The sequence below is a fragment of the Harpia harpyja genome, chromosome 8 (assembly GCF_026419915.1).
Source record: "Harpia harpyja isolate bHarHar1 chromosome 8, bHarHar1 primary haplotype, whole genome shotgun sequence".
In the NCBI taxonomy this organism is placed as follows: Eukaryota; Metazoa; Chordata; class Aves; order Accipitriformes; family Accipitridae; genus Harpia; species Harpia harpyja.
In genome coordinates this window covers 53,020,218-53,037,358 of record NC_068947.1, presented here as the reverse complement: position 1 = coordinate 53,037,358, position 17,141 = coordinate 53,020,218, and the positions used below count along the sequence as shown (strand labels likewise).

The following is a 17,141-nucleotide window of genomic DNA, read 5'->3' as shown; positions in this document are numbered from 1 at the left end:
GAAGGCATGGTAAGTGGCAGTTGTATAAGGCGCTAGAAATTTATCAGGGCTCTCTTTCAAATGCGGGCATTTTCTGTGACTTGGATTTTGCCTATTATTATGAGATCATTACATCACCTATCACACAAGTGTAACTTTGTTAACTTTGAAATAAAAGCTGCTAGACAATATACAACACAAAGTTAGACAAGTGAGGGAAGTACACAGTGATTTCACAGGCAATCTGGAATTGGGCACCTGACTTTAATTCCTGACTTTGAAAACCTCTCTCCAAATGATTTACCAGCTTTCACTAAGATCCAGCAGCAGTTCTCTCCTGTGCCTCACGCTCTTCTTTAGTCATCCAAAGCCCACGGAGCTGCACTGCAAGCTTGAAGACCAGTATGCCAGCTTCATGTCCTATTTGTCACCTAGTTTTTATGTACTGTTTCTCGCTAATCAAAAGGCCCAGTGATTCCTCGTCACACGTCACACTTGAGTTAGTACATCCAAGCATTATTTTTGCAGCACTACATTTGCACGGATTAGCTGTTGAACCCTCCAGATGATGTACTGCTTTTCAAGAAGGGTGTAGTATAACTGGTGAGAGTCTACAGTAAGTCCAAGAGGGTGCTCAACAATGTACAAAAGTCTGACTTCAAAGTATAAACTGAAAAACAGCTGCTTAACCTGGAAAGGGCAATACTGAAGAGAAATAACAATGTTTAAACTCTAAAAGGTAGCTATAAAGAAAAACTTTTGTGTACATCCACTGCACACAGAATCATGGGGCTTAAATTACAACCTGAAAAACTTAGGGTATGTAACAATCTTTGCAACAGTAGTAATAATTAAGAATAAATTAGGCAAGCATTTGTCAAGAATGATACAGAAAGTTGATCATTCACCTCTAGAATGAGAGCAACTCTAGACTATCTTTAAAGGTTCTTCCTTCCCCATTGCTGTCCCTCTGTGTATTTCTACCCTCACCAAACACAAGCATCATCACCAGCTGTGCACTTGCGATTCTGCATATGCACGTCTACATATGCAAATGTATTTCTTTGTTACACACAGTTGAAGGAGATTACTCATAGGTAAGCCAATTTACATAAACAGCATTTGAAAGTTAAACACCTCAGCTTCTTGCAAAACATTAGCCCAACAGAACACCGGGAGCGGTATGTAAATCCTTATTCCAAAACTGTGTTCTCTTAAATCTTATGAAAACCATTTCTAATATAAAGCCTAACTTGTCTATTTTCTGACATTCCCCTTCTCCGTCATCAGGTACTTATTAGATAGTAAAACAACTGACTGGGGGCAAACACCATAACTAGCAAAATAGCTGACTTCTGTAGCAGTTCCATATCATGTCTGAATAAATGTGAGTTTAGTAGGTATATAGGTAGATACACATTCATAAATGCACAAGAACTGAAAGGAGTAATCTGTAACTGGTAGACTAAGAACACTGCAATAGCATGCAATGTAAATCAACATGCATCTATAGGGAAGGGAAGTACAGAAACATTCTTCTGGATTAAAAAATAAATACACAGCAATGGTAGGAAAAGGTACTTGGAACGTGTCACTTTCAATCCACTGAAACAATGTCTGCAACAGCAGTAAGAACACTGGCAAACTACCTTCTCTGTTCCGCAGTGCCTTGAAACCAACATGCATTGTCTGTTGCCAGTTGCCATTAGCAAACAAAGGCACTGTGATCAGTAGAAGTGTGTAGGACACCAAAAATGAAACTTTTGAATATGTCACATACAAGATCCTCATTCTCTGTACAGTCTACAAGGTTACACAATTGTAAAATAATTTGTGAGAATGAGAATCCTGAAGTTTGCCTTGGGTTAAAAAAGTTTTAAAATTTCATTTTGTTTTGAGTTTTTTTCCAAGGGTTTTAGAAATAAAAGCATCTTGGTAAAGTGATTTTCACACACTGCACAGACACACACAGTGTCTCTCCCACTGTGAGAGGAGTATAAAAATACTCTTATCTATATGTTAGACAAGAGTGACCAAGGTCACAGGAGAATCTGTACTTTTCCACTAATTACAAGGAACGGGCCAGGTGCTTTGTGCCTCCTATGCAGCCAGAGCATGCAGTTGCCTGGTAACTTGTTCTGCATTAACTTGTATTGCATTTTAATCACACATACATGTAGGAATACCAAGCTGACCGCTTAGGTTTATCAGCCAAAATAGTTTATAGCAATACAATAGTTTATAGCAATTCAGGAAGTTTAACACTGAATTTAGGTATATGCTTATATGGTTTGATGAACAGAACTTTTATAAATGAAAAGGAAACAACAGAAGTTATTTATATGTGACTTTAGAGCATACCAAAGGTATAGTCTACAAACCAAATATCAATTATTAGCAATATTTACCTGTTCAAAAGGCATCATGTAATGTCTCAGACTCAATAAGCATAAACTGACAGATTGTTATGATTTGAAAATTTTACAAAAGTTCTAACAGTGTACCCAAAACGGAGGTGTTTCAGTGTTCAGGCTAGACTCATTGTCTCCAGTAAATACATACCTTAATTCTAACACAGGATAAAAAATGATTTATAAATTTCCTCTTGTAAAAATGAAACTGTTCCAATTACACTGTTCACTCCTATTTAAGATATTAAATAGTGCAAATAAGAAGTAACTTTAACCAATCCCTCCCACCCAGCTACAAACCATGACCATATACAGTCCTTGCAGACTACACAAGACCCTGTTTCATTCCAGCCATATCATTAGCATAAGCTGTGCAAACCCATTTAAATCAACAGGTTTTTCAGGCATAAAAGCAGAATCCAACAGCAGTTAAACCACTTCTTACAACGGACAATGTAATACTTCCATCACTGATGACAGCACCATAACAAAAAAGAATGGGTCTTTATTGTCCTTAATGAACTTGAGGGGCAAGAAACCAGTGAAGTTACGAGTGTGGATTCTGTAACGTCACTATCAGCATAATTTCCAGATCAAAGATCCAGCCTCCTGTTAAGATCATCAAATATAATTTTGATTTCAGAGGACAAGTCATCACAACACTATGTTAGGTAGAGTATAAAACCTTATCATCAGATTCTCAGCTAGTTTAAGTCAATGTATTCTGTGTATTCTGCTGAAGTCAATGAAACCAAACACACTACCATATAAAAGAGATATTTCAGTATGCCTCAGACCTGGAAAACTATCTTGAAAAATGTCCATAGCTTTTAACACAAAGTCTCTGCATTTCCCATGATCTCTCAACACTGAGCAGTAGTAAGACCCTAACATTTACTTGCAACATATTTCTTGCATAACATTAATTTTTATTTTAATTTTAAAAGGGGCAACGAATAAATAAGATTTTTGCAGCTACTCACAAAAATCAATAAGCAAAAACATTTGTTCCAAGATTTAAATTACTTGTATAATTTAAAGACTATCTAAGCTCTGTAAAGTAAAATAGATACATTTACCTACTAATGTAGGAAACTACAGACAAACTTGAGGAAATGACCAAAGGTGCAGAGGATAGGCTAATAGGCTAAGGTAGAAAAATTAAAAAAAACCTCAGGAGTTCTATGGAAAAATGAGTGAGCAGCCCACAGCACTGGCAGACAACAGACTTTTTATCCCCACTTCCTCCACCCCTTCTTCTTCTTTCTCCCCCCTCTTTTTTTTTTAAAGGAAATAATTTTTCTATTGTGAAACATATTGTCAGTGATGCAGTTGAAGCCAAAAGTTTAAATGAGTTCAGGAGAGGATTAGCCGAATTCTAAGACATGTGCCAACACAATTGCTATAGAAAGGATCTGCATCATGGTGAAATGCAAACAGCTACTCTGATAACGACACATTATTATTCACTAAATTTGCTTTTTACCCTGTTGTATAGCTACTAATGTTGAAAAGAGTCACTGCTGTGCAAGAAACTAAAACTTACGGCGCTTTATGCTTGGAGAGAACTGTGGCCCATCAGCTCATGGCTGTGAAGTCTTACAACTTAACACATTTCAGTTGCACACCAAAAAGTTCTGAGGTGGACTGCTGACTGTATTCAATAGTCACAGCTGATGTAGGAGCTTATGATAAACTTTACTTATTTGCCTTTAACCGATGCTCCAAATATTTTAAAGTCATTCTTAAAGTAGGTTACTGGTTCGATTACCCTTCATACAAAATCCTCCTTCAAACGTAGGTTTCTCTTCAGATTTAAGGCATGAGCAAAAATCACACCTGCATAATCACTGAAATCAGTGCCTATTTTTCAATAAACTTTAGCAGCATCAGAATTCGTCCTCAAGTACCGTTCATAAAGCAAATGCTTCATTCTTCAAAACTTTTTTTAGCAAATGTTAGTAATGCTGTACCACAGACTCTCACGCCCAGTCACACATGTTCTTCCTGAGACTGTTATGCAGCTTAGTATTTTAAAAATCACCATCCTAACTGTGTACCTGATACTGGTTCTCCCCTTTTTAAAGTCTGATGTTAAGGAAAAGCTGCAAGTACTACAAAACCAGGCAGACTTGCTTGTTCTTGCCAAAGAGAAAAAGGTTAAGCATTATTAAAAAATAAGACTATTGCCTATCTTTAAGTATCCCTAAAGTTATAAACATGAACTGTATGGTGGCTCGTTAGCATCAATATTTGAACACGGGCATGCAAAATGTCCTTCAGTTAAATTCCAAACTCTATGAATTAATTGGTGGGCAATTCCCCAAGGATAAAACATCTATTAAAAGCCAACAGTAAGCCAGAAATCTCTTTCCATTTCATATGGTAAAAAAAAAAATACAGTGAATCCTGAAAAAAGAAATAGATATTAGACAGGGAAAGCCTATATAGTTATAGGGCAAGTAATAAAACATTTAGTGTTTTGATTTCTTTTTTTATTTATGTCATCACAATAGTTAGACAAACATGGAAACATTTGCAACAGCAATACGTGGGTCACTTTAAAATCTTGGTAACACTGAAATACAGGTCAGCAAAAACTAATGATGTGGGGAGGGCACTTTAGGTCTTATTATTTTCATACACATTCACACACACACATGTATCTATATACACACGCACACTCCACAACTCCAAAGAGCTATCTTAACTATGTCTGCAAGTAAACTGAAATAGTAGGCAGAAAGGAACCATATCCATACTAAGACAGTTAGCTGTGTCGTAAAACTGAAGATCACTGCAACCAGCGCCATCTTAAAGAAGAAAAAAACCAACCAAAAAACCTGAAAGGAACCATCACAGTGCATGTCGTAAGCATGAAGTTATTTTAGCCTGATGACTACTCTGCTCTAAACTTTAAGCATCATTAAGTTTTTATGTATTTTTAAAGTCTAAGGTTATTATTTAAATGACCTACTTATAGTGGCAGCCTAAGTAGCATTCTGGAGAACACCACAGTGTCCACAACTTCTACAGGACAGTGCAGTATGATTAAGCACTACATTTCTAGGGGAGGAAAAACAAAAAACACTACCACTCGTTTATTCAATTGAAAAGTTTATTACCTGCACTTCCAAAGCAACAGGCTACAGGAATACTGAATGCAAAGTAAACCAGACCCATCTGGAATACTTTGACTTCTCAGCTCCAAGTTACACATCTTTCATTTCGTATTTTAACAGATTAACAGCATTTGGATGCACAGAAACTGTCTTTACAGTGATGTCTGCAGACCTCCGAGTCATAAGTTAAAATGTCTTCCTAAAATATAATAGTTTTAGCACTTCCTCTGAAAGGAGTGAAAAATCCACAACCAGGGAAGGAGGAAGCGACACAATACCAAGGTTTTTTTCCAGAGATAACAAAATCCTGAGAGAACAAGATGTTTGTGCCATCAGAATAAAAATCCCCAAAGAAACAAAAGAGTTTACCTTTCCCTTTGAAAAGTTACTTTTGAGTCAAGATCTGCTCTTTTTCTATCCCAAGCATGAAATCTCTCTTCAGCTTAAGACTGTCTTCTACTGCAGCAGAAATTTAGTGCACACACTGGAACCTGTATAGAAACTTATTAAAAAAAAAAAAACAATACAATAGTACTACAGTGGCTAGAAATCTTTTAAGTATTCTGATGAAAAGACTCAACTTATTTCTAGGAAATAAAGTGTTTGGGGCCAAAGCCAACAGATGATGTTCATGTAAGGTTAAAAAAAATTTTTTTTTTTTTTTAAATTGATGTATTGAAAAAAGCTGGAGAAGGAAGTGGGGACAGAAATGAAAAACCATTCAGGGAGTCAGTGGTATAGATTGTCACCATGCAATCTAAATATTGTAATTGCAGATCACATAATCAGAACAAGTGAGTCAAAAGTAGCACACTCCCTGGGAGAGGGGCAGGAGTCTCTTTCCCCTTGTATTTCAAGCCAAGACCCAACTAGCAGAAGGCAGCTTTTCTGTCAGATAAAGCAAGGCAAAAGGATCAAATACAGCAACTTCCTTGCAGCCTCTTGCTCCTGAGCACCCTTTTTCACCTCTTTCTTTCTTCTTCTGGTGATGGGAAGGCAAAGCATGTTCTGTTCCTGTGAGCCCATACTGCTTGTCCCTATAGTAACAGCAGGCACCTGTGATTCCTCTCCAAAGACATTTACACATAGAAATCAGTTGAGTAGTGTGTTACGGAAGCATAAGCTGCAGTGGACATGATTTAGAATCGGTTATTTTTTTGTCCATCATGACAAAATAAAACCAGCAATTTCTTACTTTATAGAAATTCTCCTAAAGTAGTAGTTGCCTCCTATAGCTGTCAAGTTTTTGTATCACAGGAGAACAAATGCAGCCAAAAGAACATTTTCTCTAAAATGACTACTCCAAACTACACAAGCAGGCAGGCACAGGCAGCTCCCAATTTAATTAAGTAAATGTACACAGCACCACTTAGTGGTGCAAGCGGAGTCACCGCTGACAGGAATGAGAAGTTTGAACACCAACCTTGCCACCCCGGCCCCCCAGACATGAATGATGTCTGGTCTGTCTGTCCTCACTCACCAAATACCACTACAATGCCTTTACTATAAGAAAGTACATCTGCCAAGCAAAACAAGTCCAAGAGTGCTGAACTCAAGGCCAGCAGAACCAACGGCTGCTGAGCATCAAAGAGATGCATCCACTTTGAAGAGCTTTCAGAATTCTACAGCACTCTACCACACGGTTTCTGGTGACACAGCCTGAAGCAGTGTTTAAACAAACGATCCAGCTTAGTATCTGCCTGTACTGCAAAGAACAGCAATCTCTTGGCTCACGATTTGGGTTTTATATAGACTTGGGCCACAAACAAATGCAATAGATGTAGAAAAACTGAAGACTGACAGCAACTGGAACGTAACTATTATTCTTCCACTCCATCAACCAGTTGGAAAACTAACTCACTCGTGCACTTACATACACAAAGAGAACAAAAAGAAAGGCTTTTATTCAGAACAAATTAGTGCATCTTTACAAGAAAGTAATGATTTCAACTTACAAAATCAGCATTATCGTTAGCGATGCACCTTTCCTGAAGGGGAAATCCTTCTCTTTTATCAAATGTCAATTCCAAGAGTCTGTAAACAAAACAAACAACCCACACCAAAACCCACCCACACCATTACCCCAAAAGCTCTGTTTAGATTACACACACACACACACACACACACATATATATATAAAAAACACGTCTTCACAGATGACAACTGTATCAATTTATACTTCAGGTCCTTCTCCTCCAGGAACCACCTATAAAAGAAGATGACAATTTTGTGTTTGTGCCATAGATCTGAGTTTTACAAACCCATACGTGACAGTTCTTGCTTTACAACATTTTAACAGATGGAGACTTCACTGGTAGACCACAAAAGCGGTTTTTCGATTCAGTATTATCTTCCTCTCCCAACAGAGGAAGTCAGTTATTGCCAGAGAAGCACAGGACAGAAAGAATCTCCTAAATACAAAGAATGTTTAACAAAACACAAAGGAGTTCCTAGATAACAAACATTTTGGTTTTTGTCTTTTGTATTCACCTCAAGGAAATGATTCTGTCTAGAAACACTACAGCTCATTTTTAAAAGGACAAAGAACATCCTTCCTTTCGTGAATAATTTCTCCAATTGCTGATTCCTCCCCAGACTGTCACTATACTGGGAGGTTGGTTTCCTCTTTCCAACTTCTATTGTTAAGCAGAGCTCAAAAACTTATAAAGAGCCTGAACCCTTCTACAGGCAGCAGGGAGTAATTTTCCTGGGAAGAAAGTAAAGAACTGAACAACAGAAAAAGAAATACAAAAGGAAAAACATGAGTAAGGGAAAAAAGAAGAGGATAACCATTGCTTTTACTGGTACATTCTTAATAATTAGCTGAGCACTTCTAAAGAGGAAGAACTTCACTGCTTTCGGGACCGAAGTAAGAAAAAGTCTAAAGCATAGTCTTCCTGATGTGGGAAGATGTGTCTGCAAGAGAGACACAAGATCTGATACAGAAACGTATCTATGTCTCACTGAAAATTTGCACTCTAAGCATCACCAGCTTCTGCTTCAAGGGCAGTATACCACCAGCTTAACTGGATGGTAGTAATTTTACCCCATACAAGAAGTCAGAACATGCGCTATCCTTTAAGGAGGCAGAACAATAACCAAAGCAGAAGAAGGCTTAGAAATTAAGTCAAGATGGCGCTTGCTCAGACACACAGTGAGGAGGTGCAAGGTGGGTAAGACAGCAAAATGGAGATTGTTCCTCGTTCACACAGAGCTGACTTCGACTCAAGTTGGTCTTCCTCTTGTCTTCCCACAAAATTAGGAATGCTTTTACGTAGGAAGTCCCGACTTTGTAGCCATCTATGCTGACAAGCAAAAAACTATTCTAGGTCTGCTTTTGTGGTATTTAGGAAGTTGCAGAATTCAGCTTAGGGATGCATAATCACAGTATTTAATTACTGTTTCAGTACTGATCTACATACACCAGCAGATAATAACTAAATCCATAGTGCTTCTGATTTGGTATAAGCCAACAGACCTCCAGATTTTTTTCAGAGCACGTAAAGGTACAGCTCTCTGGGCATCACATGGTAATCATAACTGCCAAATGACTTGACCAGCTTGTAAGCATCCAAACTGCTGCAAACACATCTATACATACAATAATGGATAAAATGTAGATGCATTCCACCTACACGCTTATGCAGGCAAACACTCATGAGTTAAAAGCCACTGTATGAACCAGCTTACGGAGTGCTTAACAAAGCCAGTGATTCCCTTGCACACCTGAAGACCAGAAAAACATTCACCAAAATAAAGTTAGGGCCATGCTCTTTTTTTTTTTTTTTTTTAAACTGTAACATGTACTAAGACAGCAAGATCACTTTTCCAGCATCATTCATACACACACATGCCCCAGAAGCTACTTGAAAATACCTTGTGTAATGGAATTGTCTGGAAAGCTCAGCTTAAAGTAGTTGAGCTCAGTTACTGATAGATTTACAGGTACAGAAAATAAATGCATGCAGCATTTTAACAACGATGACTTACCATTGTTATGTTATTTCCATTTAGCAAAATCTGGTCTAGCTTTGTGATTCTTCTGCCCTCAGATGGAATCTCACTGAAGCAGCATTAGAAAAAGTAAGTAAGAACACATAACCAGGGACAACAATTCCAGTTTTGATTACAGAACTGACATAAATCTCTACGTTAAGATGACAGTTGTTGGAACTAACAAATAAATTGGCCACACTGCAGCCTGATCTTGATAAATTGACCACCTGGGTAAAGAAAGCTATCTGGCAACTAAAAAGATCCATTGTACTTTTCTGCTCAGTATACCTAAAGATACAGATTCCCCCTCTAAATCTTGGCAATTTCTTTAATACCACCAATACTCAGAACAGGTTTCAAATAGCAACGTGGCATGACAAAGTAATAAATACTTATCCTTAAGTCTGCTAACTTTCTAAATCTTTGCCTAGACCTTAAGGAAATGTAAAAGCAAACAAACTACTGGAAAGTTCAATACACAATCCACGCAAAGTTAAGGCTACAAAGTAGGAACCTGATTACAAGTATAAATCATGCAACAGCTACTCTATGACATGGCTGTCCTGAATAGATCACCCTCTAAGTCCAAGGTACAAACCATTCAGCTGGCAAGTATTCAAAAAATATAAAAACACTTTGCTTACAGATCTTACACAGTATTTTTCCTCAGGAAACCAAACATTAAATAGGAACAGGAGGCAGAAACAATACTTACAATTCTATAACGTCTTCTAACACCATATCTGAAAATCCAGTTTCAAGGAAAATAAGGCCCCAAATTTTAAAATAAAACTATTTAAAGTTATTTCCATGTCACATTGAGCTGTGATTTTACCTGTAAAATAAAAAATCATAATAATACAACTGATCCGTACTAAAAGGCTCTCCTATCCGGTGAACTAAAACCTCTCAAAAGCAGTAACATAATTGAGCTGGAGCATAAACTGGATGGCCTTAAACACCTCCATCAAAGAATACGGACAAAGTCATCAAATCCTAGAAGTGTTCCAACAATTTCTTATCACTCTTCATCACAATATGAATGCGTGGACCTATGCATTTGTCCACAAGTTCTGTAGATTGAAAGGCACAAGAGATTGCTTTATAGAACATATATTTTTCGAGCAAAAACCTTAACGTTGTGGCGGCAAAAAAAGTAATTGCCACGGGCACTGGTAAAAACCACAAAAAGAAGGGGAAAAAAAAGAGATAGGAAAAAATACATTTAAAAAAACGCTTCCTGGCACGCTTAACTGCTGCCGGTACCTCCACAAGTTTCTGCGGCCACAGGAACACGTTCCCTCCACCGAGAACACCTCGGTGTCGCCGGTCCGCAGCACATCACCGCGGGTCTGCCGAGCGCCAACGCTCGTCCCCAGCCGGCCTTTGCAAACCTCGGCCCGGAGCCACCCCCCCGCTCGCTGCCCGCGCCGGAGACCGGGACGCCCCAGCGCCTCTCCGCCGCCGCGGGCAGGGGCCGCGCCGCTGACAGGCCCGGCCGCGGCTCCCGAGCGGCGGGGAAGCCCCGCGGCCTCACGCAGACGCCTGACTGACGAGCCTGGAGGGCCGTCCCGCCCGCAGCCCCGGCCCGGCGAGGATTTTTCCCTCGTCGGCCAAGAACGCCGGACGCTGCGGCCAGACCCGCGCACTTCACCCCGGCTGCGAAGGCGACGGGCTTCGCCGCCCGCCGCCACGCCGAAGCGGGGAGGGCGGCGCGGCCCGGCCCGGCCCCTCCTCGCCGGCCCCCCTCGCCCCATCCAGCCGCTCGCCCTCCCTCGCCTCCCGCCGCCTCCGCACAGACCCGCGCCCCCGGGCTGCCCGAGGAAACCCTCGCCTCACGGGAGCCGCCCGCCGCCTCCGCACAGACCCGCACCCCCGGGCTGCCCGAGGAAACCCTCGCCTCACGGGAGCCGCCCGCCGCCTCCGCACAGACCGGCGCCCCCGGGGTGAGCTGAGCTGAGCTGATTGGCTGAGCTCCAACCTCCCCAGAAACCTCTGCCCTGACACCAGAGTCTCTTAAAACAGTTTCTGGCCTCTTTTGACACGTTTTCTGCTCGCCTCCCTGTCGTGGTTTAACCCCAGCCAGCAACTAGGCACCATGCAGCCGCTCACTCACTCCCCCCCACCCAGTGGGATGGGGGAGAAAATCGGGAAAAGACGTAAAACTCATGGGTTGAGATAAGAACGGTTTCATAGAACAGAAAAGAAGAAACTAATAATGATAACACTAATAAAATGACAACAGCAATAATAAAGGGATTGGAATGTACAAATTACGCACAGTGCAATTGCTCACCACCCGCCGATCGACACCCAGTTAGTCCCCGAGAGGTGATCCCCCGCCCCCACTGCCCCCAGTTTATACACTAGATGTGCCGTCCCATGGTATGGCATACCCCGTTGGCCAGTTTGGGTCAGGTGCCCTGGCTGTGTCCTGTGCCAACTTCTTGTGCCCCTACAGCTTTCTCGCTGGCTGGGCTTGAGAAGCTGAAAAATCCTTGACTTTAGACTAAACACTACTGAGCAACAACTGAAAACATCAGTGTTATCAACATTCTTCGCATACAGAACTCAAAAGATAGCACCGTACCAGCTACTAGGAAGACAATTAACTCTATCCCAGCTGAAACCAGGACACTCCCTCGTTGCTGAGGAGCTGTGACATCTGCCTCCACCTGTAGAAGTCCCACCCAGCAGTCCCACCATAGCTCTATACCCTCCCCTTCCTGAAAATTGTTGCTTCCCATTTTGGAGGGGACCTAATTTCCCCTTGAGCCAAGGGTACTGGAGGTCCTGTCCACACAGAGTCCACAGCTACTGACCCCATTGCCACTGAAGCTGTCATCATCTTTGCTGTTGTTATTGATACTGCCAGCATTCTGAAAGAAGTTTGGCTGAGTCCTTGGCTGAGTCTTCCTGAAAACCCAAACCCCACTACTTAGATGTTTGTGTGAGACAGACACCTCTGCCTCCAGTCTAAACCTCACTTTCCCTCTCCGTGTCTATTCCCGGGCACTGTGGTACCTAGGGAAAAGCTCATCTTACCTGAGAAGCTGCCATGATGCATCCCAGCACCAGAAGACGGAGTCAGGAACGTAACACAAATTTGCTCCTCCGTTGCTCTTTCCTCGGATTGGGGTACCTGTGCCCTTCATGTTGGTGCTCTACAGGATGCTGAACCTGAGGCTGGATTTACAAGGAACAGCCAGATCCTGCCACCTCAGCCCTGTCTGAGCCAAGCCCTGATATATCCCCACCGGGTTTCTTGGTACCGCCAGTCTCTGCCATGGCTTATCACTTATCACCCTCTCTACCACTCCCTTTTGCCTTTGCCTCAACTTTGTTTTCTCTTCATCCACGTTCTCCAGTTTCTTAGGGACGCAAGCTTTTGGCTCTGAGACTTCAAGGCCACGCCAATGAATTGCCACAGTCCACAGTCAGTGGCTCATAAGTGAGGCTCTTCCTGTTGTCCTGCTATGGGTCCTCCAGGGAAGGATTTTTCTCTGTGCCCTAGTGGGATTTCCACTGTTCCAACTTGTGCACATGGGGAAACTTAAGACCAGAGTAGGATCTTCCTGAAGTACAGGGTGTAGGGCCTTGTAGTGTTCACCATGATTAAGCTTCTGCCAGGCATGGACAGAGCTGCTGCAACCCCAGACAAGGCATGAACCACGGTGCATGAGAACATGAAGGACTTCCTATTCCACGGGGGTGACTGCCCCATTCCAGAGCTGAACTGAAGTCCCACAGGCAGTGAGGCATGGGGCCAGGGCAAGTGTGAGAGCACTGACTCCCACCTTGTTCCATCTCCTCAGCCTCAAGTTCTGTCACTCCTCCTGAAGCTGGGGTAAGAAGTGAGGCATCCAGGTACCTAAACCCATGTGGAGAGAGAACTCGGGCATTCTGCCGCTCCCCTTGACAGCAGTAGTGAGTGATTAGAGCCAGTCAAAAATTCACCCTGCTGGGAGGACACTAAGAACTTTGGCTTTATTGTGATGATTGATAAGCTTTGATTCCCTTTGTGATTCCCTGTTTCCCAGTGGAGGAACTCCACTGCCCTGATTCTCAGTGGCGGAGCTATGGCTGAGCCAGAGTCACTGGGGTTGGTGGAGTGTAGTGGTCAAACGGGGAGTTGCAGTGAAGTCTTGGACACATCCCCTTTTTCACAGCAGAGCCCGCGGTGCCTCTCACAGCAGAATCAGCAGAACCAACACCTTCTCAGCTTCCTCCAGGCTCCCTGCAGGTGAAAGAGAGACATTGGTGACCCTCCAAGGAGGGGAGAACAGAAGAAGGAGCTGGGATGAGGCTGGGAGGCAGAACGCCTGTGTTCTCACCTCAGTGCCAGGTAGGTAGTAGGAAAGGACTTGGAGGCCAGATGCCTGCCTATAGGGCCATGACTTGATCTGCTGGGTCCATGAGCCCACAGGATGGGACACAGACTTGATCATGTAGACACTGTTATTCACAGGGGATTTCTGTGTTCCCCTATCACGCTGGGGAGATGTGCCCTCTGACCAGAGGAAGAGGAGGAGGAGAAGGAGGAAGAGGAGACACAGGGCCAAGAGTCTCCCCTCCATGTTTGGCTCTGAGCAGAGCTGATGGGATCCGGAACTTTGACCAGATGTCTGCACCGGGCTGCGCCTGTCCACCCACAGGGAACTGCCTAACCTGAGCAGGGCCCTTGCCTAATGCACTAGGCACTTCACATAGGTCCAGCAGGCATTGCATACGTAAGCCATGAGGTTTGTGCCTCTCTGCGTGTGCGTGCGCACATGCGTGCACAAGGTCAGTATGTGCGACCATGGGATTGTGTGGCTGTGTCTATGTGTGTGAGAAACGGGGTGCATATAATGGTGTGTGATCACAACAGGGGGTGTGTGTACAGGGAGTGTGTTCAACGTGGTTTGTGGGTGTACACATGGAATGAGTGTGTGTGAAACTGTGAGTACACACGAGTATGTGTGTTTGTGCACACCATGGTGTGTACCCAACAGTAAGCATGTGCAGTGGTGTGTGTGTATACACACCCATGTGTGTTTCTGTGTGTTTGTGTCCCCATTTGTCCATGTCTCCCCCTACCCCCAAACATGATTACCCTTTAATTGTTTTCCTCTCGCTGGCCTGCTGCATCAGGGAGTGATTGGCAACGTGTCCAGGGCCTGGGTTTGAGATTCATTCAGCTGGAAACCAGGAACCCCGGAGATCTCAGGTAACAGACAGTGGAAGGATAAGGGGAGAGAATCATCATCACTGGGAATAGTCTTACTAGGGCCAGTGTGGAGGAGAACCTTGCTAGCACTGGATGGCCACATATGATGCCCAGGGGAGAGGGGATCTCACTCCTGTCACTCTCTGGGGCACTATGCACACCCTACAGGCAGAGGGGGTCAAAGGGGACAGAGTGCCTGAATGCTGGGGTCCTCTTCCCTTCTATGGGGAGATTCCAGGGCTTAGTGGAATAGAAGTGAGGAAATGGGGGAGCAGCCTGGGTGCCCAAGCTGTACTGGAGGGATTAAAGCCCCATGTGTGAGGAATTAAAGGTCTTGCTTTTGTGATAATTGTGCCTGTCTTATAAGTGGGAAGGGTGTTTTGCTGACACCCAAAGATGTCTCCTGGGGCAGAGTCCCCTGCTGTGGACATCACCCTGGTCCTACATTCTGTCATGCCAAAGACAATAGTGATTAACAGCCAGAAATTAAATCTCTCTGCATGAAAGCTGAGAACAGGACCCAGGTATCTGGCTTCTCAGTACCTCCTTCCCTTTCTGTATTGCTGTGGTTATCTGTTCCATGCCCAGAGCCAGAAAGAATCCAGATGTTGGAGTTACTGTTCCTTTTATGCCCAGCCCCATACTTCTTTCCCGATGGAGAGGTGATGCACCTGATTTGAGGTGGAGTGCAGACAATCTTCCCATCTAGTGCTGGGCAGTTTATTTGTCCCATAAACAAACTCCAGGAAAGAGAATGCATGGTTGGATGGGTGCAGTTGAGATTTTGACCACGCGGTAGCACCATTAACTGCTGAAAGAGCAGGACTCTCTGCCGCTCTGTGTCCATGTCACGACTGCCCTCACGTCCCCAGTCTGCACCCAGCTCCTCCAAAGTGTGCAGAGGGGCTTCCAGCCCTGGCTCAGCAGGCGTCCACATAAGATCCCCCAGCCAAGAGGGGGATGTATGTTCACCTGCCATGTCAATACCATTGGTACATTAAAAGCCACCCCCCAACCCTTTCCCCAGAAGTGATTGTGGGAGGCTTTTCATTCATCTGGCTGTAAACCCCCTCCTTCTCAGGGAAACCAACATCCAGGCATGCCTTGCTCTAATTCCCCAAATCCACTGCCCTCCGAGGAATAAAAGGTGTCTGGGCCACTACCCTGGCTCTAATCTGCAGATACACCTGGCTTCCCAGAAGTAGGCTGAGAAAGCCAGCATTAAGGCAGTCCTTCCCACTCCGAGATCCACAAAATCCTCAGAGAAAAGAAGAAAAATAGCCACTTCACTGCAGCATGAAGTAAATAAACTTGGGGGACACAGGAGGCCAGTTCTCCCAGGGTCAATGGAAAGGAGGGGTGGATGCAACATATCTGAGGATTTTCCATGTGCACAGCTGAAACAGCCATGGCTCAAGCAGGGATGCATCCCATTTATGTCAGTTCCTCCCCATTTCTCATCCCCAAAAGACAAACTCAGGCCTCTGCCTTCTCCGTGTGTAGCTCCCCACTCCCTTCAGCATGGAGCTGTGAGGCTCTGGGTTTGTGGAGAACCACAGATGGGACACCAAGGCTACTAATGGTGACCACAGAGAACAGACCAACTTGGAGGGGGTGAGGAGGGCTGATGCACAATTTCTACATTTGAATTTGTTGGGAACTTTGTGGGAGTCACAAGCTTGCAAAGCACAACCCCAGCTATCTAGGACATGGGCTTATCAAGATCACAAACCTCCAGGAGGAGGCAGCCCAGGAATTACCTTGAGCCAAATGCAGGGGCAGGCTCCCCACCTGCCCTGTATTGGCAGGCATTGGGGTCTATGGTTTAAAGGGGTGAGGGAGGCAACAGGAGCTAAATTGTGAGTTGTCCCCACCCACAGCAGGAGATGTCCCAGGTGAGCCATGGGATGGGCCTGGTGACCAGGAGGAGGACCAGGACAAGAAACACCTGGAGAAGTTTCAGAAGGGATTGTTGGGACCTCCACTGTTTCCTAGCATCTGGTCTGCGCCACCCACTGCATCCCCTGCTGCTTGCCTCAAGACAAGAGAGCTGCCCTGACTTGCCTACTCTTCTTTATCTCCAGTGCTGCTGAATAGCTGGATAGTGGAAGTCCCTGGGGGAAGCTGATGCTCAGGTGTATTTTCACAGGCCACCAAGGTCAGAAGCTGAGAAATACTTCATGGATTGTGATGCATAGGCCTTGTCAGGGGTGCTCCAGTTCATGCTGTAGGTGTGGCGAGAGGGAGATGCTGTCTGGCACACAAGTGTGCCACACCAGCGTCCACCTGTGGATGCAGCGTCTCCTGCTTAGTACCTGCGTACAGTTTTTCTCATGCCTTTCGCTGAGCTTTCTTCCTCAGAGAAACAGCGAGTTGGGTGACACCCCGCCAGCCTTCTCCTTCCCAGCACCGTGAGGCAGAAGT

The 17,141-nt window shown here is 43.9% G+C and overlaps 1 protein-coding gene and 1 long non-coding RNA gene across 2 annotated transcripts; both read right to left on the bottom strand.

Moving 5' to 3' along the window:
• Positions 1–406: 406 nt before the first annotated feature.
• On the bottom strand, positions 407–13,687 carry LOC128145047 (uncharacterized). The gene is made up of 2 exons (XR_008236313.1): positions 12,554–13,687; positions 407–684 (listed from the first exon to the last, which is right to left on the bottom strand). It is a non-coding gene; the product is annotated as an uncharacterized LOC128145047 (long non-coding RNA).
• LOC128145046 (U6 snRNA-associated Sm-like protein LSm5) lies at positions 4,854–11,208 on the bottom strand. The gene is given in 5 exon segments (XM_052794639.1): positions 4,854–7,718; positions 9,503–9,575; positions 10,224–10,251; positions 10,487–10,528; positions 10,531–11,208. Coding segments are annotated over 5 exon segments (267 nt in total). The 5' UTR covers positions 10,622–11,208; the 3' UTR covers positions 4,854–7,685.
• Positions 13,688–17,141: the final 3,454 nt, after the last annotated feature.